Source organism: Triticum aestivum, chromosome 4B (genome assembly GCF_018294505.1).
Source record: "Triticum aestivum cultivar Chinese Spring chromosome 4B, IWGSC CS RefSeq v2.1, whole genome shotgun sequence".
In the NCBI taxonomy this organism is placed as follows: Eukaryota; Viridiplantae; Streptophyta; class Magnoliopsida; order Poales; family Poaceae; genus Triticum; species Triticum aestivum.
Genome location: NC_057804.1, coordinates 649,870,320 through 649,895,717, shown reverse-complemented (window position 1 = coordinate 649,895,717; position 25,398 = coordinate 649,870,320). Strand labels below are relative to the sequence as shown.

Genomic DNA, 25,398 nt, shown 5'->3' with positions numbered 1-25,398 from the left:
TAAGCTTGGGGTTACTTTTTCATTCTCGCATTGTGCGAACCGAGAAACCAATGAAATATTAAATGCGAAATCACTTTACTAATCAATCCAACATCATTTTTCTCATCTCATTATATTTATAGACATATGCACATCTGACTTACTACCTCAATATATGTTCATGTTTTTGCAGAGCCAGACAAATAGAGTACGTAGTTGGCTGGCTACATAACTACTAATCACAACATTATGGACATGCTAGCAACTAGAGCGACCTGGTTGGCCATAGCTATCTTCTTCATAACTGCTGTAGCCACGAAGATTTCAAGATGGAAAAGCAATGTCCATCTGTGCCCCACAAGACCACTTCCACCTGTCGTGAATGTCCTTGCTCTCTTACCTTCACTTTTTAACAAGGGTTTTGGGGTTACAATCGCTGATCTGCACACAAGACTTGGCAGTGTGTTTACAATAAATTTGTTTGGGCCAAAGATAACCTTGTTGGTTGGACCTGATATCTCAGCTCATTTCTTCCAAGGGTTGGAGTCGGAGATTAGCTTTGGAAATTTCGCTGAGGTTACCGTTCCCATATTTGGCCAAGAAGTTTTGTATGGTGTAGATATGGCTACTCGCAGTGAGCAAATACACTTCATCGTTGATGTACTAAAGCCATCCAAGCTGCGGAGCCTCGTTGATCCCATATTGCAAGAAGTAGAGGTACATCTAAAAGATACCTTCACTTTATTTTGACTCCCTACGGCTTTTCTTCGGTTACTATGTAATTTTTGTGGTTTCATATATTCTCCAATACACCTCTTCCAGAGGCAGTTTGCTTGCATAAATTTCCTTAAATTAAGTATGTGTGCTATAGATGTACTACATGTGATTCCCCAATAAAAAATACATGTGCATATGATGCAATGATGATATGTAGTTTTACTAAATTTCTTCTAAGTGTAGGTAAGTAGAGAAAAATAATAGAGTGTACGCAGTCCACTCAGTCCACAAGACAAGTATAAACTACTTGTAAAACAACACATTGGATTAGCAAGATGAGGCATGTGTTGGACGTTGTTTCAACATTTGTCTTTAGATTTGGATAGAAGATGTAGATGACATGAGTACTGATACCATGCGTGTGTGTTGCACTTGACTGATGGCTTTCTTATACTACAATGCAGGCCTACTTTGCAAGCTGGGGACAAGAGGGCATAGTTGATCTTAAACATGAACTCGAGCAGGTGCTCATGTTTATCTCAAGTCGGTGCCTACTCGGATATGAGGTTCGTGAGATGATGCTGGAAGAAGTTTCATCATTGTTTCATGAACTTGAGAATGGCTTAAACTTTTTTAGTTTCTTGTTCCCCTATATTCCAACCTCGACAAACCGCCGACGCGACAAGGCGCACATCAGGCTTAAAGAAATATTCACTACAACTATCAGGTCACGCAGGAGCTCCGGCCGAGTTCAGGAGGATGCACTGCAGAGGTTGATGAATTCCAAATATAAAGACGGTCGCTCTGCATCCGAAGCCGAAATTTGTGGCATGATCATAGCACTCATATTTGCTGGAAAGCACCCAAGCTCCAGCACTAGTATATGGACTGGAGCTTTCATGTTGAGCAACACCAAATTCTTAATAGCTGCCGTGGAGGAGCAAAAGCATATAATTAGCAAGTACAAGAACCAAATAGGCTATGATGCATTTTTAGAGATGGATACCCTGCATAGATGCATCAAGGAGGCACTTCGGATGCATACACCAGTGCAAATGTTAGCTCGCAAGGCACATAAGAAATTCAAGGTGCAGACCAAGGAAGGCAAGGAATATGACATACCTGAAGGGCATAACATTGTAATCCCTACAGCACTCAACAATAAGCTGTCACATGTTTACAATGACCCTCATGCGTACGATCCAGATCGGTTTGGTCCTGGAAGAGAGGAGGACAGAGTTGGCGGCAAGTACTCTTTCACAACATTTGGTGGTGGAAGGCATGTTTGTTCTGGCATGGCCTTGGCTTACCTGCAAATTAAGGTCATATGGAGCCATCTATTAAGAAACTTTGAGTTCAAGTTAATATCTCCATTCCCTAAGGTGGATGTGAGCAAGGTGGGTCAAGAGCCTAAAGGAAAAGTAATGATAAGTTATAACAGACGCCAGCTACAGTGCTACTAGTCGCCATTAGTACTAATATATTTCTACCTATTTTATTGCATGCCAGGATTTGTTCATGTGCAAATAATGTTTATTCCATCACATATATTGTCATGTGGGGGGCCACATACCAGCAACGACGGACGAGGCCCAATCTAGCCACTACTAGGAGTCTATGTCAATGTATTTACAATTATGTCTAGTTAGTACTAGTTTAGAGAGAATTTGGGTATGAAAAGGTTAGTCCGGAAGAAGGTTTTCCTGCTGTCTCCAAATTTAGTTAGAGTTGTTTTCTTTTAGTCCAATTTGTAATTAATTTTTATAATTTCTCTCTAGTCAGTCAATACAGAAAATCAATATGTCCATAATTTTTATAATGCATCGTACTACCGGATGTAGTTACACCCATTTCTCATATACTACCATGTGGTAGTATATACTCTACTTTATTATTTTAGTATGTTCACATACTATATCTAAGATACTTCAAAGCGAGTTATGTGAAAAAATTGCATGTGAGCCCATGTTTTTATAATATTTGTGAAATACGTACATATTTGTACGTACAAAGGACTATGCTCAAAATATATTACATACTACCTAAAAAATAGTATATATACTACCTAAACATTCTTACATACTACATACTACGCGTACATACTCTCCTATATGATAGATACTACCTAGAACATATGAAACAAAAGTGGGAGTAACTACACCCGGTACATACTCTTCTAGGGTGGGTCTATTATGATAACACCTTTAAGACTCTTATTCTGCTAACACCCTGTTAACCCATTCACCCGAACGGAACAGGCAAGCACCTGACCCACCTCATTCTACCCGCAACCGACCCCCCCCACCTACCCCCACGAGGCCACGACACGGCCCCCGACCACCACCACTCTTCCACCTTCTCCTCTGCCCAACCCTCCGCCGCGGGTTCCCCCTTCCTTCGGCCCGCCGCCCCGTTACCACCTTATCCTCGCCGCCCAGCCACCCCAACCGATGCGCCACCACGCCCCTGCCTTTTCCCCACCCACCTTTCTCCCTGTGTCGCCTACTTCCCCGGGCACCACCAACGCCAGGAGGTCCCGCCCAGCGCCGCCGCCGCCCCACAAGCTCCTTCTTCCGGCACACCCACTCCCACCGTCCCCACCACGTACTCCCACCACAAAGCAACCACTGGTTCCGATGGGATCCGGATCCACCTCCCCTCGCCTCCCACTCCTCAATCTCTCCGCCGCCGCGCGGGTCACAGCCGCCTGCCCTCCCTACGCCGCCGCCCCGGACGGCTGGAGTAGCACCGGAGGCGAGTCGCCCCTCCTCTCTCTCCTTTCCTTCTTGCTCCTCACCTCTCCCTCGTACACTTGTGCCGCAGGAGCCGCCATGGCCATCTCAAGCTCGCCCGTCGCTGCCTCTCTGGATCCGGGCGCCGTCAGCCAGATCCGCTCCAGCCTGCAGTTCGCCTGGGTCGCTCGATGTGGTGCGGTGCGTCGCTGGGTTGCAGTTCGTGCTTTTTTCAGATTTTGGTTGTGCAATAGCACAGCAAAATATGCCTGACTCCTCGATGCAGTGCATATGTGCGTTTTGTTGCTATCCGGCCCCGACGGCTTGCAGTACGTCTGTCACGTTGGTGCAGCTCGCTGACGTGCGTGAAGTCCGTCGAGGGCCCTTCCTCCTTCCCTGCACGAGCACCACCGGCAAGACGTCACCAGTGCCCCCATCCCCTTCCATGGTGACCTCTGGCACAACCACCCGATGAGTGGCTACCCCATCCCCCACCCACAGATCCACCTCCTCTAGTGCTTAACAGCGAGCTCCACTGCGCGGGATCCCAATCACACCGGCTAGCTCTTCTCCCTTCCCCTCATCTCCTCTCCGGCTTCAATGTTGACAGCGACCCCCAATTCACTTTACTGTTTTGCTATTATTTTACGGAAAATATGTAATTTTGCTAGAGGCTTGTTCTAAAAAAATGTTGGGGCTTGTTTGTACAAAAGTTGATACCTAGGTTCAGATCATTTTACATGCAGTTCCCTTGGTTCACATCATTGTATTGCAGGATTCTAGCTGCTCACTATGCTACGGCCCGCCCCCGGCAAAAAGATAATATATGGAGCAGAAGAGAAAATGAAGGCAGTGCGTGCAGTTCGGTTTTTGCCTTGTAATTTTGTTTTGCTCATAGTGTAGCGCTTCACTTACGCTCAATGTGGAGTACAAAAAATGATATAGAAACGAAAAAAATGATGAGGTTCACTTTTTCATAGTGTTGTGGTTTATTTGCCATCGTGTCTGCGGTCCACTCCCATTCATAAAAATAGTTAGAAAAAAGGAAGAAGATAATGCAGTTTACTTGCTCGTCTAATGCAGTGTGGTTTTCCATATGAAGTAGTGCGGACGGCCGTCTGATGATGTTCATCTCGTAAGTGCAAAAAAAAGTTACCGAAACAACAACAAAAAGTAACGTTGTTCACTTCTCCGGAATTTTCCGGTTCATTTACGCACGATGTGAAGCACACTTCACTTCCTCGCGCGATAAAAATTAAGTCTGTCAAAAGAAACGATGCGGTGCACTTGCCTGTCTGATGCAGTGCGGTGTTTCGTCTGAAGCAGTGCGTTCTTCTTTCCCCGTCCGAGAAAAAATATGTCTAAACAAAAAGAAACCATGCAGTGCACTTGCCCATCTAATGAAGTGTGGTATTTCGTCTGAAGCAATGCGTTCTTCTGTCCGATGCAGTAAATATGACGATTTTGGTCTCGCGAAGAACAGAGTGTCCGCTTTTCGGTAAAATCAAAACTGCTCTTAAACCGTAAGGAATTAGAGAGAGTGTTCTACGTGAAAAAATTGCGTCTTGTCGATATCTCTCCAACTGCGTATGATTTGAATTATTCCGACCAGCCGTTCGTAAAAATTTCGTGAAAAAACAGCCGCTGCCTCTCGAAGTCAGCCGCACGATTTTCAAAATTAACTAAAAACCGTAAGGAATCTCAAAACCATTTCAACATATGAAAGTTGCACCTTGTGCGTAGCTTTCCAACGGCGTATCATACGCCTCGTTTCCACAAACGGTTAGAAAATTGGAGCAAAAACAGTACCAAAAATTTCAAAAAATTTGAAAAACAGAGTTCCGCGATTTAGTGAATTTGAAACTGCTCTTAAACCGTAATGAATTAGAGACAAATTTATATATGAAAAAGATGCGACTCGATGATATCTATCCAAAGGCATATCGTTTGCTTCATTCCGACGAGCGGTTTAGAAGAAATCGCCAAAAAACGCTCGCTGCCACTCGTCATGGGATGCGCCAATTTCAAAACTGCTCTTAAACCGTGTGGAATCTCGAAAAGTGTTCAACATGTCGAAGTTGTGCCTAATCCATAGCTTTTCAATGATATATTACATGCCTCATTCCGATAAACGGTTAAAAAATTAAAGCAAAAACAGTAGTGAAAAAATAACGCGTGCAGTTTTTTTCGACGAGAAGTTCACTCTTGTGAGTGCTGCAGCACACTTGGTTCAATGAATGACGTGCACTTGCGTTCAGCATGCAGTGCGAAAGTGGTGTGCAGAATAGTTATTCTATTAATATTAGCAGAATAGACCATCAGACCATCTGTATGTGTGTGTCTATATATATATATATATATATATATATATATATATATATATATATATATATATATATATAAAACAAATGCCCGTGTGTTGCAACGAGAAAAAGATTTAATATGCGTCCATCAAAAAATTCAGAATGGCACGACCACATCTTTAAATATTACTATTTCTTACAATCCCATGAAATCTTATATCTCAGTCACAATCTCTCTCTCTGGCATGCAGCCTACATAGTGTTCATGTCATCCTCTATTTTTTGCGAGAAAACTTTTGATCTGTTTATCAACTGTCAAGATAGTTCAACAAACACGAGAAGTAAAAATTACATATAGGTCCATAGACTACCTAGTGGCGACTTCAAGCACTGGAGCAAGTCGTAAATTTATAATTGATGAATACAAAAAAGAATGCAAGGAAAACTTCCACACCTTGCAAAAGGTGCATTGAAACTTATAAGACATTTCAAACTGTAAATTATATGAAGAGGTGCATGGAGACATACAAGATATATCGGACTGTAAATTACTGGTAGATCTATGCAAGACATACCTCCACACCTTGTAAGTCGACCAGAAGATAAATAACATAGAAAACAATGATTCTATCCTACTCACAAGAAATTACTAAAATAAAAAAGTATCCGAGTTAGGAGTATGATAATAGGCCAATGCTAGGGCACAACATGCCACTACGCCTCGGCAGTGAGAATAATCGTGAGGAACATAACATGCCTCTGGCTTTTTTTATAGACGGAGGATGACCCCCGGCCTCTGCATCTGATGGATGCATATGGTCACTTTATTAATTATTCTCACAAGACCTTACAAAGTCATACAACAACACGATTAAAGCCACCGTCTAAGCAACAGCTGTCGCTACACCTATCCAATTGATGAAGGGGCGCAGATAGTCTGGGCCTAATACCAAATAGACATCGCAGCCAAACCTAAACATCTAAGACCTAAGGTCCCAACCAGGACGCTTGCCGGGTATGAGGCACCTACCAGTCCGACGCACTCCTCAACTAGGACGCCTGCCGGGTATGAGGCCGCCACAGCCACCTGCCACGAATCCATCTTCAGAGTTGTACTGTTGCACATACAGTGTCAGGTCTCTCTGCCATCGACGCCACCACAATGCCCGACAGCTTCGTCCTCCTGCGCGAGTCCGTCCTCCCACAGCGAACTCCGAATCTGCACTGCGCCACGCCATCAAGATCCGTCGCCATCAGTGTGTAGGATGAAGCATTGCTCCACCAAAGAATCTGTTCTCTGGTCCCTCAATCACGTGTGTACCTCCAAGGATGACGCTCCCAAGGGAGGAACGACACCAGAGCGCCGTCGTCATCCAATCATCGGATCTAGGTTTCCCCCAGAGATAGCAGAGAGTGGCCTTGAACTTGTCCACGACCATGCCTTCAAGAAGGGAACGACGCAGATAGCGCCGCCACCGCCGGCCTTAGCAGACGTCGAAGGCAAGTTTTCACCCAGATCAGTTTGAAGGGATCCAACTCTCGTGCTCGGGACGCCGTCACCACCAGCACCACCAGGCGGAACCTTGGAGCACCGGCAGATCAGCGAGCCGCCGGCACCACCGCATCCAGATTGCCGGCCACGCCGGGCCGCCGCCATCCCTCGCGCTGTCCGGGTCAGAGACGGAGCGCCGACCGTGCACAGGGACCACCGCCGCCTGCACACGCTGGAGCGCCGCCGAGATCCCAGCGCCCGCCACCGCTTGCCGAGGGCCTCCGCCGCGCGCCCCGAGCGGACCCCCACGCACACCAGGGGAAGCTGCCGTCGCCCCCAAGCCCGCGGCGGCGCGCCCTGCATCGAGCACGCCGCCAACCACCGCTGCGATCCGCCCGCGCCAGATCCAGCGAGCCGTGGAAGAAGAGATCCCGCCGCCGCCGCCGCCGACCGGGCTTTGCCCGGCGCCACGCCCCGGCGGCGGCGAGGAGGAGAGGTCGGGGGAGGGACGAGGATGCGGCGGCGCTAGGGTTCCCCCTGGTCGCCGCGCTGGGGCGACAAGGGAGGAGTCGGGAGAAGTCAGTAGGGTAGTCCGGCGGTGGTTGAGACGGTGGCGGTGGCGGCCGGCGCGAGCGCTGGAGTTTGGACTTTGCAGATTGATCTTGCGTGCGTCGCGTGCAATCTTACATGCCTCTGGCTAACTTCATGTTTTTATGTTCGCCTGCATGGTTTTTTATCCCAGTGTTTGCATGAGCGCTAATGAGACTTTGAGTGCTACATCTAGTTCGCATACATCGAGGCGATTTGCACGTATACAACTAGTCGAGATGACACATGATCTTCAATCCCCAGGAAAAGCTACTTATTTCTATCTGGGCTATTTACTCAAAATCATGTGAACAATCCGCTATGAATCCCATTCAGTTTATACAATTGTCTGAAACTGTAACCATCTAGTTAGCGTACAATTTGCTGTTACCAAACTTGACAAGCATGCAACTGAAATGCTCTGAGCAAACCCAATTTTTCGTAAATAACATAGATCAGATTACATGGCGGTCAAAACCAGGCCACATGGACGGTTTTAGTCAAAACCGGGTCCATGTCATACCAAAACCACTTTAAGGGTCACGACGGATGAAAAGTATCCGGTTTAAATAGTTGAGGGACTGAGTTTTAGTGGGTTTCGGAGTTGAGAGACGATTTCTATACTATCGCCAGAGTTCGAGGATGAAAAATATACTTAACCCTTTTTTAATTGTTAATATATAAAAAACATCATATTCATATTCTACACATTTTTCTAATCAAAATTCATATATAACATGTTAAAATTGAAGTTAGGGTCTAAAAATATGATTAATTTGAAAATATTATGTGCTTTATTATTAGGTAGAGATGGATGATTCCATGTGATGGACAAACGATAAAACCTATACATAACTAAATGACTGCTCGGCCCATAGCAGCGACGAGCCCGCTCGCATTTGCGTAGCCAGATGCTAGCGATGGACGTAAACGGCCCAAGAGCAGCTGATGGTCGAAGCAAAATGTTTGAAACACTGGACGAAATGTTTTTTATGTGTGTTGAAACGCTAATAATAACGAGGGACGGGCACAAGCAATAGCCCCTTTATTAGTATATGTTTCCTACCACCAGTGATAGTTATCACCACTTGCGTTTTATATGTTGTATGTAGTATCTGTTAAACCAAGAGTATCTACGTGTAGTATGTAGTATAAAATAATGTTTAGGTAAAATATATACTACTTTTTATATAGTATGTACCATATTTTGAGCATACTCTTTTTTAGGTATATATAGATATGGGGTGAACTATCAACGGTTGGTTCGACGGCTCTCGGAGCTCATGAAACACTTGCGCATTCTGGACGATTGTTAGACGATACAGCGCATCAAGCCATCCATGCATAGAGCAAAAGTTAACATCACCGTTCAATCCTCCCATCATCCAAAGTGCGGCCGGCAACTACCATTTGTACAGTAATTTCGCTTGCAAAATTGGTCCGTGGACATTGGCCGATGTGCCACTTTTGTCCCTAAAATGTAAAACAAACCAACCTCTAACTTGAACATTCCACATTGGGCTTTTTTAATCCTGTCAACCAATAACCAAATGCAGTTTAAGAAATTGGAATCGTTCGTTAGTATTCCATTTCAATGAGATGTTGCAACAAATTGGACCCAAATGATAACTTTTTTACTTTTCCTGCCATGTGTTGAAAGCCCAGTTAGAAATATGCTCTATTAAAGTTCCATGATGAATTTTCCACTCTAGCCGAAGTTTAGTGAAGAAAAGTATGTTTATTATCTTTCAATTTCCAATACTCTTCAAGAAAAAAGGTCCTGGCTGACATACCCATCTTCACGGCTTGCAGCAATATAAATACAGGTGGGACCCCTCAAAAAAAGATCATGCATGATAGCAGTACTATAATTAGCTACCATTCAGTCATTGACTTTACTTTCTTTACACCATAGTGAGTACCGTCTTCTCATACCGTTTGGCTTCGATTCAAAAAAAAATTCCGTTCGGCTGATGTACCATCTTCCCTTGTTTTAATGATCACGTCATTTTATGCTGCGCTCAGCTGATGAGATGTCTTTTCTCGGCAGGTAGGAGCAACCCTATATTTGACCTCTATACTATGCCTTTTATGTCTTTTTTTCGTTGTTGATTTGGTTGTTGTGGTGCTGGAGCCACGGTGGATTGCTTCCTGGTGCTGACAATGATTGCTGTCCGGTGGTCATTTGCAGAGGGCTCGTTCGTCGCAATCCCTGCATATCTCCCTTGTGAAGCTCGTCGTGAAAGTCAGAACTGTCAGCCATTGGCGCATCTGGCTGTTGGTTGGCCTTGGTATTTTTGTTCACGAATTGGCTTTGTTAGTGGTGCTCTACGGTGAAGTTGGAGTCTTCTATTAGGCGGCAACTGATGATGACGATGACACTTGCGACTCCTTGACGGATGTTCATTTCTTCGATGTAGCTCCATGAGTCCATGGTCTCCATGTTAGAGGACAGGTCGTCCGTGGTGCCCGTGTTTTTGGGTTGGGTTGTATCGATTTTCGTCTAGGTTACCATTAATTAACCTGGCAATTTTCACTCTCATCTCAGTCAATGAAAATGGCAAGTCGTTTGCCTCATTGTAAAGAAAGTTGGACCGCAATGATAACTTTTTTTAGTTTTCCTGCCATGTGTGCAAAGCCCAAGTAGAAATATGCTCTATTGAAGTGTAAATAATGCAATTTACACTCTAGCCGAAGTTTAGTTGTTAGATAATAACGAGAAATAAACGAGACAAAGAGACACGGATTTTTACGTGGAAACCCTTGCGGGAGAAAAACCACGGACGCACGAAGGCGCAATCACTATGATGGAGGAGTATTACAAGCACGAGACGACATGGACCGTCTGAGGTGCGACTACATGAGGTATATAAGAGGGCAATACATGAGAGTCCTTGGAGGACAAGTAAACGAGTTGTACTCGTACGTCGACGTTAACGCAAAGGCCCACACCGTATGTACTACCATTAGTAGAAAAAGGGTCAAACGTGAAGCACATTAGTGCCGGTTTGTAAAAAAGCCGGCACTATTGTGATCAATAGTGCCGGTTCAAATGGCTATGCATTAGTGCCGGTTCGTAATGAACCTTTAGTACCGAATCGTGCCACGAACCGGTACTAAAGGGGCGGTGGCAGGCTGGCGTCAGGCCAGGGCCCCACGAGCCCCTTTAGTGACGGTTTGTGACACAAACCGGTACTAAAGGTCTAACCTATAGTACCGGTTTGCGTCACCAACCGGCACTACAGAGTCTTAACCTATAGTCCCGGTTGAAGACACAAACCGGCACTATAGGGCAATTCTCAAACTCTACCCCCCCCGGGTGTATCGCCATTGTAGTTTTGAAAAAATCAAAAGAAAATGATAAAAACTTCAGAAAATAAAATCTTTCGAGAGGTAGTTATATTACTACATCTACTAGTTAGGAAAATTTGAAAACTTAAATTTGGACATGTTTTGCAAAAAGTGTAGGGAAAATGTAAAACGGCTATAACTTTTGCATACGATGTCGGAAAAAAACGTATAATATATCAAAAAATTCAGCACGAAAATCCGCCTTCGATGGAGACGTCCTATGGCCTGTTTGGAATTTTTTAGAATCCTCAAATTCCAAAAGGAAAAAAAGATATGGTCAAATTTTAGTTTTTCTAAAAAAATTGGTTAAATCTGGTCAAACTTCTTATTCAAGAAGTATTAATGTTACTACATAATTATTCAAGAATATTAGTGTTACTAAATAATTATTTCAATTTTTTGAATTTTGGTCAAATATGGTCAAACTATGGTCAAATTGTGGTCAAACTATGGTCAAACTTATTCAAGAAATATTAGCGTTACTAAATAATTACTGATTTTTTAGAATAATAGTTTCAAACTCAAATGGTGAAATATGTGACTTCATGCTCAAGCTAAACTCCTGAGGGTTAATAGGATAAACATCTTACTATTGTTAGGAAAACAACAAGTGCAGACTTGGAAACGAAGGAGAATAGAACCCGAAAGTTAAGCGTGCTTGGGCTGGAGTAGTGAGAGGGATGGGTGACCGGTCGATAAGTTAGATGATTTGGAATGAGTGATCCACACTTGAGCAGTTAAGAGAGGTGGTGATTAGAGACTAAATTATCAAATAATTCAGAAAAATTAAAAATCGAAAAAAAAATCAATTTTTTTTTACAAAATTTTCAAAAGAAAATTCAAAAAAAAACTTTAGTACCGGTTGGTAACACCAACCGGTACTAAAGGTCCCCCATACCAGGACGTGAGCTCACGCCACGTGGTGGCACATTAGCGCCGGTTCGTGCCGAACCGGTACTAAAGGGAGGGGGCTTTAGTGCCCACACTTTAGTGCCGGTTCCATAACCGGCACTAAAGGCCCTTACAAACCGGTTTTAAAGGTCCGTTTTCTACTAGTGTACGTCTAGTCCAATACGGTACTAGAATTTAGATCATAATTTAACAATCTCCACCTTGATCCAAATTCCCTCCTGTAGTCGAAGAAAGTGAATAACTCCATCCAAATCAGCATAAACACCTTGTGCATCAAAGTCCATAGGACTAGTGAGATATACCAATTAAGCCTGAGCAAAGCTCAAACTTATTGGTTGGAACTGGCTTTGTCATCATATCAGCAGGATTATCATGAGTACTTATCTTCCATACCTTCAAATCACCTTCAACAACAACATCTCGAATATAGTGAAATCTAACATCAATGTGCTTTGTCCTCTCATGATACATTGGATTCTTTGTAAGATATATAGCACTTTGACTGTCACTAAATACGGTAGGGCAAGATGAATCTCCACAAAGCTCAGTGTATAAACCTCTCAACCAGATAGCTTCTTTGCATGCCTCAGAAATAGCCATATACTCGGCATCAGTAGTGGAACAAGCCACAATAGACTGCAAAGTTGCTCCCCAACTCACAGCACAACCACCAATGGTGAAAACATAACCTGTGAGTGATCTTCTCTTATCCAAATCACCGGAAAAATCAGAATCAACAAAACCAACAAGTCCATCTCCAGTTTTCCCAAACTGTAAGTAAGCATTAGAAGTACCTCGCAGGTATCTGAAAATTCACTGAACTGCTTTCCAATGCTCTTTTCCAGGATTAGCCATGTATCTACTGACAACACTCAATGCATATGATAAGTCAGGACGAGAACAAACCATGACATACATAAGAGAACCAACTGCACTTGAATAGGGAACTCTAGACATGTACTCAGTATCTGCATCTGACTTAGGACATAAAGCTGATGACAATTTGAAGTGTGCAGCTAATGGTGTACTCACTGGCTTGGCATTATGCATATTAAAATGACAAAGAACTTTATCAATATATCCCTTCTGACTTAGATATACTTTTCCAGACGATCTATCTCTGGATATTTCCATGCCAAGAATTTTCTTTGCTGCACCCAAATCCTTCATCTCAAATTCATTACTCAATTGCTTCTTTAGTTCATTAATCTCTGACATACTCTTTGCAGCAATAAGCATATCATCAACATAAAGGAGCAGATAAATAGTTGAACCATTGACGGTTTTCAAATAAACACAACTATCATAATTAGACCTTTTGAAACCTTGAGAGAGCATAAAAGTATCAAATCTCTTGTACCACTGTCTAGGGGATTGCTTCAATCCATAAAGAGATTTCTTTAACTTACAGACAAGCTTTTCTTTTCCAGGAATAACAAAACCTTCAGGTTGTTCCATATAAATATCCTCTTCTAATTCTCCATGTAAGAATGCAGTTTTAACATCCAATTGTTCAAGCTCAAGATCATGCATGGCAACAATGCTGAGTAAAGTGCGAATAGAGCTATGCTTCACAACAGGAGAAAAGACTTCGTTATAGTCAATACCTGGAATCTGGCTATAACCTTTAGCAACTAACCTTGCTTTATATCTTCTCTCATCATTAGGAGAAACACCTTCTTTCCTCTTGAAAACCCACTTGCAACGAATAGGTTTCTTCTCTCTAGGCAATTTTACTAAATCCCAAGTGCCATTCTTTTCAAGTGATTCCATCTCATCATGCATAGCGATCATCCACTTATTGCTATCACCAGAAATAATAGCCTCGGAATATGAAGAAGGCTCAGCATTACCTTCAATTTCTTCTGCAACAGATAAAGCAAAAGAAACAATATTGCACTCTTCAATTAACCTGTCAGGTTTATTAATACCCCGTCTAACTCTGTCACGTGCAAGATTCCAACTGGGTGGAACAATATGCTGATTTGGAGTGGGAGTGACATGATCATCATTAACGACGGGTTCATCATGTGCATCAACAATTTCATTACCAGATGTATCACCTGAATCAATAACACACTACTAGGAAAAGGGCTATAGATGGGATGGGCACTAATGGCGCACCTGTCAGGTAGTGCGCCACTACTATATACTAATGGCGCACCATGTGGTGATGCGCCATTAGTGTGGAAGACACTAATGGCGCACCAGACCCACAGTGCACCACTAGTAATAATTTTTTTTCCATTTTTCCATACATACTAATGGCGCATCCGAGCGAAGTGCGCCATTACTAGTTCTAACTAGTAATGATGCACCGGCCACAGAGTGTGCCAGTACTGTATTCTTTTTTTATTCTTTTTTTGCAAAACTACTAATGGCGCACCGTGTCACAGTGCGCCATTACTAGTTTAAACTAGTAATGGCGCACTATGAACCGGTGCGCCATTAGTATATATATATATATTTACTTTTTTGCAAAACTACTAATGGCGCACCACCTGCAGGTGCGCCATTAGTAACTAGGATTACTAATGGCGCATTTGCAGGTGGTCCGCCATTAGTAACCTGGGACCCCAACAAGATATTTTGGACAGCCACACCTACTCACTCACTTTCCCCACTTTATTCCCTCCACCACCTTCTCCAAGCTTTTGGCTGCCTCCTCCTCCCCACCTCATTTGCACCATAGATTCATCAAAATTAAGTGGTGAAATTACCTTTTTTTGATAGGTAAGTAAGGGGAAAGCTATCTTCATGTTGTAGATCTACTTTTTTTCTCCCTAGCTCGCTCCAACAACGTGCACATGCACTTTTTGTGGCCTAGCTAGATCTATGTATGTTTGTGGTGTTGCATATATGTTTGTGTTTGCAGGTACCGGTATTTGAAATGCCATAGTTGCCAATATTTTGCCGGAATGTTGATTCATTTCCGTTTGGGCGAGAATTTTGGCACTATGCATTCTTTTTGGTCCTATTTTTAGGGAAGGTCATGCCAAATATTTTCTTGGTTCTAAAATATCGTTTTGCTCTACCACGCAGGCGACCATGGTCCGCACGATGACCGAAGGCATCATGAATAGGTTTTTAAGCTCCGCGAAGGCCGAGATGCTTCAAAAGAACGAGACAGAGATAAGATGTCCGTGCCGAAGATGCAAGCTGAAGAGCCTTATTGCGGACCCGGATTCCGGGCAGGTGCGGGACCACCTGCTCTTGCGTGGTTTCATGGATGGCTATCGGTGGCAAGGTGATGAAGATGACTATGAAGTCGTCCATGGGGGGCGGGCAAGAAATGAGGAAGGGCAACAAGACAACCACCGCGGCGAGGGCGGGCGAGAAGACGAAGAATCTCCAGGACATGATCATGACGGTGATGCTGTAGACAGTCATCATGTAGAAGATGTCGTACATGATGATGAGGAAGATCAAGACGAAGGGCATGATCATGAAGATGAAGATGACGGAGCAGACGACGATGGAGGCTGGGTGCAGGACCCTCATATTCAAGAGCTTCTTCTCAAGCAGACAGATAACGCAAGAGCTGCCGCCCGAGAGAAAGCCAAGCTGGATCAACTGGAGATAGACGCGGTTACTCCATTGTATGAAGGATGCAGGCCCGAGGATACCCGCCTGAAAGTAACGCTCATGGCTCTGGACATGAAGGTAAAATACAAAATGACCGACGCATGCTTCGACAAGAAAATGTCATTCTCGCACGAACGTCTTCCCAAGGGGAACAAGTGCCCAACCAGTTTCGAGGAGGCGAAGAAAATCGTGTGTCCTCTGGATTTACCGCACGTGAAATACCATGTGTGCATGAACAATTGCATCATTTATCGGGACGAGCACGCCGAGTCTACCATATGTCCGGTGTGCGGCGTCACTCGATATAAGAAGAGGAAGAAAGCTCCTCGAAAGTGGTGTGGTACTTTCCGATCACTCCTCGTCTGCAATGGTATTTCACGGACCCTAAGGTAGCAAAGCTCCTGCGTTGGCACGCGGATAGGGAGGAGAAGAAGCCAGAAGATGACGCAAATGATCCGGAGATAAATAAAAAATACAACATGCTGAGTCACCCTAGGGATGGGAGCCAGTGGCAAGCGTTGAACTTCGAACACCCAGAATTTGGGAAGGATCGAAGGAACATCGTGCTGGGCGTGAGCACCGATGGAGTCAATCCGTTTGGCAGCCAGAGAAGCACAAATAGCACCTGGTCTGTGTTTGTGTAGATGTACAATCTTCCCCCCTGGTTGTGCATGAAGAGGAAGTACATTCACATGAGTATGCTAATTGAAGGGCCGAAACAACCAGGGAACGACATCAATCTGTATCTGGGGTTGCTGAAGGAGGAGCTAGACACGCTGTGGAAACCGCCAGCCAATACGTGGGATGCCGCAGAGAAAGAATATTTCCCTATGAGACTGCACTGCTCACGACGGTGCACGACTATCTCGGTTAAGGATATCTCGCGGGGCAGGTAGTCCACGGATTTTCTGGATGCGTAAGGTGCATGGATGACACAACATATCGCCAGCTAGATAGAGATCCCGGGTCTTCGAAAACCGTGTTCATGGGACATCGAAGGTGGCTTCGCGATGATGACCCGTGGAGGAAACACAAGGATCTGTTCGATGGTGAAACCGAACCCCGAAAACGCCCGCGTACGAGGAGCGGCGAGGAAATAGACGAGCTGTTGAAAAATTGGAAAGATTGTCCACTGCCGGGAAAGAAGCAAAAGGCGCCAGAGCCGGGAAAGAAGCGAAAGGCGCTAGAGCCGCTGCTGAAGGTATGGAAAACAATGTCTATTTTCTGGGACTTGCCGTACTGGAAGATCCACCGTGTGCCTCACAGCCTTGATGCCATGCATATCATGAAGAACGTGTGCGAGAGTCTTCTTGGTACCCTGCTCAACATGCCAGAGAGGACCAAAGATGAGCCGAAAGCAAGGGCAGACTTGAAATCAATGGGCATCAGGCAGAATCTTCACGCTAATGATGATGATGATGATGATGATGATGAGGCAAAGCAGGACACAGAAAGTTGTCGCAAAGGCAAAAAGGCCAAGAAGACCGGAAATGACTACCCTCCCGCGTGCTTCACTCTAAGTCAGGAGGAGATCGAGCAGTTTTTCACCTGCCTCATAGGAGTAAAACTTCCTTACAGTTACGCGGGGAAGATAGGCAGATACTTAGACCCAGCGAAGCAGAAGTTCAGCCGGATGAAGTGTCACGACTGTCACGTGCTGATGACGGAGATACTTCCAGTTGCAATCCGTGGGATCATGGACGCGCACGTCCGTGAAACGCTATTTGGCCCATGCAACTTTTTCGACGTCATCTCTCGGAAGTCGATTGGCGTGAGGCAACTCAGAAGGCTACAGGAAGAGATCATGGTGATACTATGCGAGCTTGAGATGTACTTCCCGCCTGCATTCTTCGATGTTATGGTGCATCTGCTGGTCCATATCATGGAGGATATCATCCAACTCGGGCCGATGTTCCTGCACAACATGATGCCGTTCGAAAGGATGAATGGTGTCATCAAAGGATACATTCGCAACATGTCACGTCTAGAGGGAAGTATAGCCAGGGGCTTTCTGACCGAAGAGTGCATCTCCTACTGCATGAATTATCTAGGCATCGAGAACCCCGTTGGTCTGCCCGTCAACAGGCACCTCGGCAGGCTCGCTGGATGGGGTCACCGTGAGGGTCGCCGCGAAATGCATGTCGACTTCGAGGGTCGACTCGCCGACTTTGAAAGAGCAAACCTAGTCGCGCTACAACACATAGACGTGGTCGATCCTTGGGTGGTAGAGCACAAAACCTTTATTGAGAAGACATACAATGACCGAGGCCAACAGAGGATGGACGGAGATATAATCAAACAGCACAACTCATGTTTCACGCGTTGGTTCAAGAAGAAGATTCTGTCGTACCCTTTACATGAGGATTCTTCCGCGGAAGAACAACTCATATTCGCCTTGTCACAGGGCGCCGAGCACAACCTGTTGACCTATGAGGCGTACGATATCAACGGCTACACATTCTACACCGAGAACAAGGACATGAAGAGCAATGGTTATCAGAACTCCGGGGTAACGATAGAATCCTACACCGGTAACGACAAGGACAGATACTACAGAAGGATCGAGGAGATCTGGGAGCTGAGCTACGCTGGAGAGAAGGTCCCGGTGTTCCGTGTTAGATGGGCCAAGAGCGTCCTAAAAGAAGACCGGTACTTCACCACCATGGTTATACCCGAAGCCAAATACAAGACCGCGGGCGCAAACATCACCGCGAAAAATGAGCCATGGGTACTGGCTTCCCAAGTGGACCAATGCTTTTTCATTACCGACCCGTCAAAGCCTAGTCATGTTGTCATGAGGAGAGGCAAAAGGAAGATCATCGGAATGGATGGAGTAGCCAATGAGCAAGACTTCGACAAGTACGGTGACCCGAAGATCGAACATGACAACGACGATGAAGTAGCAGCACACACCACAAGAAGAAGCAGGACCACCCTACCTAAAGGACGTCCGTTCCACAGAAGAACTCCATTTGCAAAAAAGAAGGGCAAGAAGATTGTGAACAGATAGCTAGCTACGATAGATTGTATTTAAATCGTAGTCTTCATTTCTTGGGCACTTTTTGATATCATGAATATTTTTAAATTTCATGGGCACTTTTTGAATATTTTTTCAAATTTGATGATATTTTTTCATATTCAATATGAAAAAATATTGAATATTCATGAGGACACTCGATCTCGATCCCCCTCCTTCTCGATAGCTATCCCCCTTGCCAGATCCCCCTCACCGCCGAGCACCCCCCGCACCCTCCCCCGCTCCACCGCCGCCGACGACCCCCCGCACCCTCCCCCACTCCACCGCCGCCGCCGACACCCTGCACCCTCCCCCACTTTTTGATGATATTTTTAAATAACAAATTTGATGATATTTTCAAATAACAAATTTGATGATATTTTCAATTAAAAAAAGTTGATGATATTTTCAAAAAAAATTGATGATATTTGATGATATCTTCTGTTCTAGTCCTCATGAAAATAACAAATTTGATAAAAAAACAAATTATTAGATGCAACAAGAAATAATGAAATAAAGTTACTAATGGTGCACCAGAGGAGGGTGCGCCATTGCTATCAGAAAAAAAGTTACTAATGGCGCACCAGAGGAGGGTGCGCCATTGCTATCAGAAAAAAACTACTAATGGCGCACCAGAGGGTGGTGCACCATTGCTATAGTGTCTAGCTGGATACCCCTTTGCCCGATCCCCCCTTCCCTCTCCCTCGCCAGATCCCTCTCCCTCCACCACGCCGCTGCCCCGACCCACTGCGCCGCAGCCGCCCACGTGCCCCCGTCGCCTCCCTCTCCCCTTCCTCCCCCTTGAGCCCGCAACCTCCCCGCCACCACCAAATCTCTCTCGTTAGAGCTGCCCCTCGATAGCGGCTAGCCTCGTCGGATGCGCTCCTCGACGGCAGCGCGAGCCTCCCCGTGGCTGCTGCTCATCGACGACGGTTAGTCTCTGTCCCTCTCTCCCTCTCTCCCCCGCTCATCCCCATGCCCCCACGGGGCGGCAACCTAGGGTTAGGAGCAGGAGCTCGCCGCCGCCGCCCCGTCGTGCCGCCGCCGCTGCTTCTTGCGGCCGCCTTTCCCGCGCGCTCGTGCGCGGACGCCGGGCCCCACGTGCTCGTGCGTTGCCGCCGCCGCCGTCACGCGGCTGCTGCTTCTTGTTGTCATTTTGATGTTTCTGCATATCATCAGGATGGATTGCTTTTGTTTACTGGACCGGTCCCTTGTCGTACATACCATGTTTTTCAGCAGATAATAATAGAATCGCCGCTAGTAATTTCCTTCATAAAAGTCCTAAATTACTCCATCAGTCATGTGACAGAAAAATGGACCTCTCCTTGTCACTTACATCCTACATCATACATGTGTAGCACTAGTACCAAACTAATGTACAACCAGTCTGTCAGTGTAGCGATCCTCTCCTGACAAGTATGAGTAGCTCAATCTTGCCATCTCACTCTCAACTCTTGATTTCTAGCATATAGTAGCAGCAAGTTTCATCTTCATGGAGTCGCGGTGCTGGCGATGAACTTGTGGCACATTGTGGTACCCTGAAAGCACATGACGGTGTGCTTTGCGATCTCCATCTTGTCGGAATGGCTCATGGCCTAGAAACCGAAGGACCCGGTCCATGTCGGGCTGATTCAGTTAAAACAACCCAGTGGGAATTAAGAATTCAAACATATAGCAAAGGCAGATTTCTCGTGAACTCTACCATCAGTATCCTATGAATCAGACATTCGTGAACCCTAGTAGCATCTTCAGACATTCAGTAACTGAATTTGGGTTGTTCTATTCGTCATGCAGTTCATATCTCCCCCGGATCGCTGCCGAAGGGCCTGCATTCGCTGGATCTGTCGGAGAACAAGATCGCCAACGTCGAGGGGCTTCGGGAACTGACGAAGCTTCGCGTGCTCAACCTCAGCTACAATCAAATTTCGTGCATCAGCCACGGTAAGTCGCAGATGGTTCTGCTGGTGTGGTAATTGATTTACTTGTTTGGTTTGCTAGCTAGAGCACTGTATCAGTGGTGCTAAACTGCTCTTGTTATCTGACTGGTTGGTGCGTTATGAGCCACCGTGTTGTGTTATGGCCTGCCTAAGAATTGGTTAAGTAGTAAGTTGTTTAGGCTTGGCCATTTCCACTCATTGTAGATAGATAGAGTTACACTTTTGTTACATTGCGTTATCTTTATGTAGAGTAGTAATGCTCCACTTCCACACATTTTTAGTTAGTTATCTTCCAGTAGTATTTCAAATTGAAGCCCTGAGCATGTTCTGTCATGAAAATAGAGTTTTGTCTCTCATGTTCTGAATTTCCTCTTTTCGTCAAATTTTGCTTCACAATAGTATCTCTGCGGCTGTTGTTGATCATCTTTCAAGTTTATCTTTGTACTAGTATTTGAGCTCTTTCCATCATCTACTGTCATGTGGAACTCTTTTTACAATTAAAATGACCATGATTTACTGTGTCCAGTAGTTGGGATTTTTAAGTCTGTTTATAGCTCTAGTACACTTCTCTTACACTTACTAAGGACTTGTATTTCTGCTTTTTAGGTCGGCGTAAATTTGGTAGTCTCTGAGTTTTGTTAATCCTATGATCTGTCGCTCTGTCAGCCTTTGTAATTTGCACCTATATTATGTAACACTACTTGATGATGTTAAACTGTAACTCCCTTTCCTTAGAACTGTAATTACTGTAGCAACAAATCCATTTTCATCTATATGTATAGCACACACAAGGAAATGACTATTCTGTGTTTTTTGTGTTTGTTTTTTACAGTCCTCTAGTAACTGAGCTACTGTTGTGTTGTTGTTCCTATACTGTAATTGTTTCAGCGCACACTACCATGACTTAATGTTTACAATAGCTGTTTTCTTTGTATCCAATAGTCAGCGTATATTTTTCTTCAGAGGTAACTGGTCAAATGTTCAGTGTGTATGTCTAAACTTGAATGTTGCAATGCTATTTTCTTCAGAGGCTACTGTCCAAACCGTGAGCTACTGTCTTGCAAAGATGATGATCATCTTGCTAGTTTGCTGGGTTTTGTCTCCGACCATTGTGTCGTGATGAATTTGCAGGTACCCCAAGAGGCCCTTGAGTTTGTCGAATGTCGATTAACTTCCGTTCCAGCAAATTTGGGTACTCTATATGTCCTATTTTCAGCAAAGGTCATGCTGAAATTTTCCGTGAATTTTAGCATGACTCTGCTAAAAATAGGACATATGGGGTACTTGCGACTAATGCATGGGCCGGGGTATCTTAGTACTTAGTTAAGTAGGATCAACTACCCCGCCATTCTTGCTGCATTAAACCATAGGTGGCAATAGAGCCAAGTGATTAGGCCCAACTTAGAATTCTCCTTAGCTTCGATAAACCCTAGATGATAAACCCAACATAGGTGGCAATAGAGCCAAATGATTAGTGCCAAGTGATTAGGCCCAACCTAGGGTGTCTCGGCATCGATAAACCCTAAATGATGAAAACTTAACTTGGCTGCCCCGGATGCCTCGGTGTCGATGAGAACCTAAATGATGTACGCTTAGGCTTTTAGGGTGCCTCGGCGTCGACAAACCCTAAATGATAAAAGCTTAGCTTTTAGGATGCCTCGGTGTCAACAAACCCTAAATGATGAGACCATGATCTTGTTCCTTGACAATAACCAACTTTTTGACCAAACTGTTTTCCTATTTAGAGCGAAACATGGCCAACAACGATGAGGCCGGCGGTTCAGGCGGCAAGCAATTCTGGGACCTGTCCCAGGAGATGGAGGAACAACCTCACCGCTATGAGGACGCCGTAGAACAAACCGATCCTGACTACACAACCCCTAGTGGCGTCGGGGATGACACCACTGATGATGGCGGCGCACACACAGATGGCAGCCAACCGAAGAAGCAAAGGAAGGACCGGCGCCCGAATGCGCTCCGCACCCTCAAGGAGGAATTTACTCAAGTGGACTCCGACGGGCATCCAACGGAGCCCAAACATATAGTCAAGGGGTACTCGCTTCAGCTCGGGTGCATTCTCCGGAGCACCGTCTCGATCAACACCGAGAACCTTAGGCATAAGGACCGAGAGAATTTGCGCAACCTCCTCTTCACGAAGCTGCACGAACGATACAAGTTCCCCGCCTAATTTGAAAACACACGCCTCTCAGGGAATAGAGTGAATAGTGCCGCCCTCAAGAGGATGAGCACGGCCCTATCTACTTGGAGAAGCGCGGTGAAGAGAATGATTGATAAAGGTGATAGTTATGAGAAGATCAAGGCAAAAAATCCTTCGATCAACGAAGATGACTACAAGGAGTTCAAGATCAAGTGCGAGAGCAGCGCAACCTCCGAATCAAGTCAGTAAGGGAAAGAAATGCGGGAGTTGAACTTAGGGGAACACAAACTCGGTCCCGACGGTTACAGAGTGGCGGAGCCTATATGGGACAAGGAGGACGCGGAGCGTGCTGAGCAAGGCCTACCGCCCCGCTTCAAGAAATACATCGGTGACAAGCAGACCAGGAACTTTGTCAGGGCCCGGTACAAGGAGGACCCGATAACAAAGGAGCTTACCACGGATCTGAAGACCAGGGCGCTTGAGCTTGTTCTGGTAAGGAATACACCCCTGCGTAATTAGCTCCATATGGTTGAACTCTAATTAATCCCCAATATTTCTAAATGGTTCATGTTCCTTCCGCAGGACACTGAAAGCAGTAGCGTGGGGTCGTCTCAGAGCTCCCCTTTTGACACCCATTTAAATAGGGCGTTGAACATAATGAAAAACAAGGATAAGCTCAGTAAGCCGACGTCAGCTGGTCGTGTGGCCGGCAAAGGCTTGTCCACAAAATGGTCGTCATACTATACCGCTGGTAGGCGAAAGGAGAAAGACCAGCTCGGAAAGCCAGTCGCGCAAAGTTGAAGCACTCAAGGCACAAGTGGCGTGGATTCCGGAGCTTGTCCTAGAGCAAGTGGAACAACAACTGGGAACGAAGCTCAACGCCATGGTGCCTACGTTGATTCATGGGCTGACGACGTGAATTGCGGGCGGCCAACAGGGGCCTCCCCCGGTTCCCAGCTTCATGGCCAGCAACTTGCACAGCGCGCAGGCGGCGCCATTGGTGTCTCTGGCGGAGGTGGTATTCGTGTAGGCTGCTATTGTTCTACCTGCATCAACTTAATTGATACGTGTAGGAACTACGACACTCGATCGACAATTTTATTTATAACATCAACTTCTAAGAGATCGGCTTCAGCCATACCAACAGTTCTGCTAGGGGACAAACTATGATTTCCTTAATTAGCTTCTTCCCGCAAATTTTTTCTTAAGAAAAGTTTCCTTAGGCCTTAGGTATATAATTATTAATTGAACTTTGCTTCGGTACGTCCACCAGGAAAAGTTTACAGATTTTGATGCCTTCATAAAAAAGGATAGTAATATAGTCTCTTGTATCCAAATAAATCTATTTAATATGTTTCATCTTCCTTTTAATATGGTGATAGCCATTTTAAGTAACATTAGGATTCGTGTACACTTTAGGGGGGTTGGAAGAGGGGGGGGGGTACCGAAGCAGAACTCTTCTTAAGTTTTTTTAGCAAAACTATCAGAACCATGACAAAGCTCTAGCCCTTGATTTCCCCTTATACAACAACAACAACAACAACAACAACAAAGCCTTTAGTCCCAAACAAGTTGGGGTAGGCTAGAAGTGAAACCCATAAGATCTCGCGACCAAGTCATGGATGCATATGGATAGCAAGCTTCCACGCACCTCTGTCCATGCCTAGTTCCTTGGTGATACTCCAATCCATCAGGTCTTAACGGACTCCTCCCATGTCAAATTCGGTCTACCCTGACCTCTCTTGACATTCTCCGCACGCTTTAGCCGTCCGCTATGCACTGGAGCTTCTGGAGGCCTGCGTTGAATATGCCAAAACCATCTCACACGATGCTGAACAATCTTCTCTTCAATTGATGCTACCCCAACTCTATCTCGTATATCACCATTCCGGACTCGATCCTTCCTCGTGTGGCCACACATACATCTCAACATACGCATCTCCACCACACCTAACTGTTGAATATGTCGCCTTTTAGTTTAACCAATGAACTGCATTTTCAATTGATGTAACTGTCGTATCGGGTCACGCAAATGTTTGTGGTGATGGTTGCTTTATATAAAGCAGTGGAAACCCTTTTTCGGTAATTTATGTAGCTATAACATTTAGTTAAACTAAAGAGGACAAAGAATGCCCTAAAGGCTAGCCGTTTGCACCCTTAACTGCAATGGAAAGTTCCTACTAACCCATGATTATAAACGAAGCAATACTGGCATGGGGGCCCTACTCTCTACCATTTGGGCAATACTATAGGATAGAATTTCTAAATTGGATATTCGGAAACAAGACCAATGTATTGATATTGTGTTGGATGACTGCTTTGTACTAATAGATAAGCAGAACAAAACAGCATGCCTTGTCGTACGTTAGGTGGCTTTATTAATATATAGTCGGGTTGGGCCTTTTATCTAAAAAACAAAACAACATCATATACCTATTTTTAAATTTTGCAACGCTTGCCTTTAAAAATTATCAAATTTTGGCAGGGCTAATTTTTTCCTAATATCGATCATCCACGCACGCGCCCGCGCGCGCGCACACACACTCTACAAATGTGCAAATGTCCATGAATTACATATGGAATCTCAGTTATGTTAGTATATGTCTTTGATGTTCAACCAAGAAAACA

General features: G+C 45.0%; 2 protein-coding genes across 2 annotated transcripts in view; both read left to right on the top strand.

Moving 5' to 3' along the window:
• Window positions 1-2,427, top strand: part of LOC123089618 (obtusifoliol 14-alpha demethylase-like) — a 5,162-nt gene extending 2,735 nt beyond the window's left edge. The window contains exons 2-3 of the mRNA XM_044511247.1: window positions 173-696; window positions 1,161-2,427. Of these exons, the coding sequence (XP_044367182.1) occupies window positions 229-696; window positions 1,161-2,159 (1,467 nt within the window). The 5' untranslated portion in view covers window positions 173-228 and the 3' untranslated portion in view covers window positions 2,160-2,427. The remainder of the gene's footprint in view (window positions 1-172; window positions 697-1,160) is intronic.
• Window positions 2,428-3,332: 905 nt separating this feature from the next.
• The window catches only part of LOC123090354 (obtusifoliol 14-alpha demethylase-like), a 23,964-nt gene continuing 1,898 nt past the window's right edge, over window positions 3,333-25,398 (top strand). Inside the window, exons 1-3 of the mRNA XM_044511692.1 lie at window positions 3,333-3,624; window positions 20,470-20,630; window positions 20,674-20,724. Of these exons, the coding sequence (XP_044367627.1) occupies window positions 3,333-3,624; window positions 20,470-20,630; window positions 20,674-20,724 (504 nt within the window). The remainder of the gene's footprint in view (window positions 3,625-20,469; window positions 20,631-20,673; window positions 20,725-25,398) is intronic.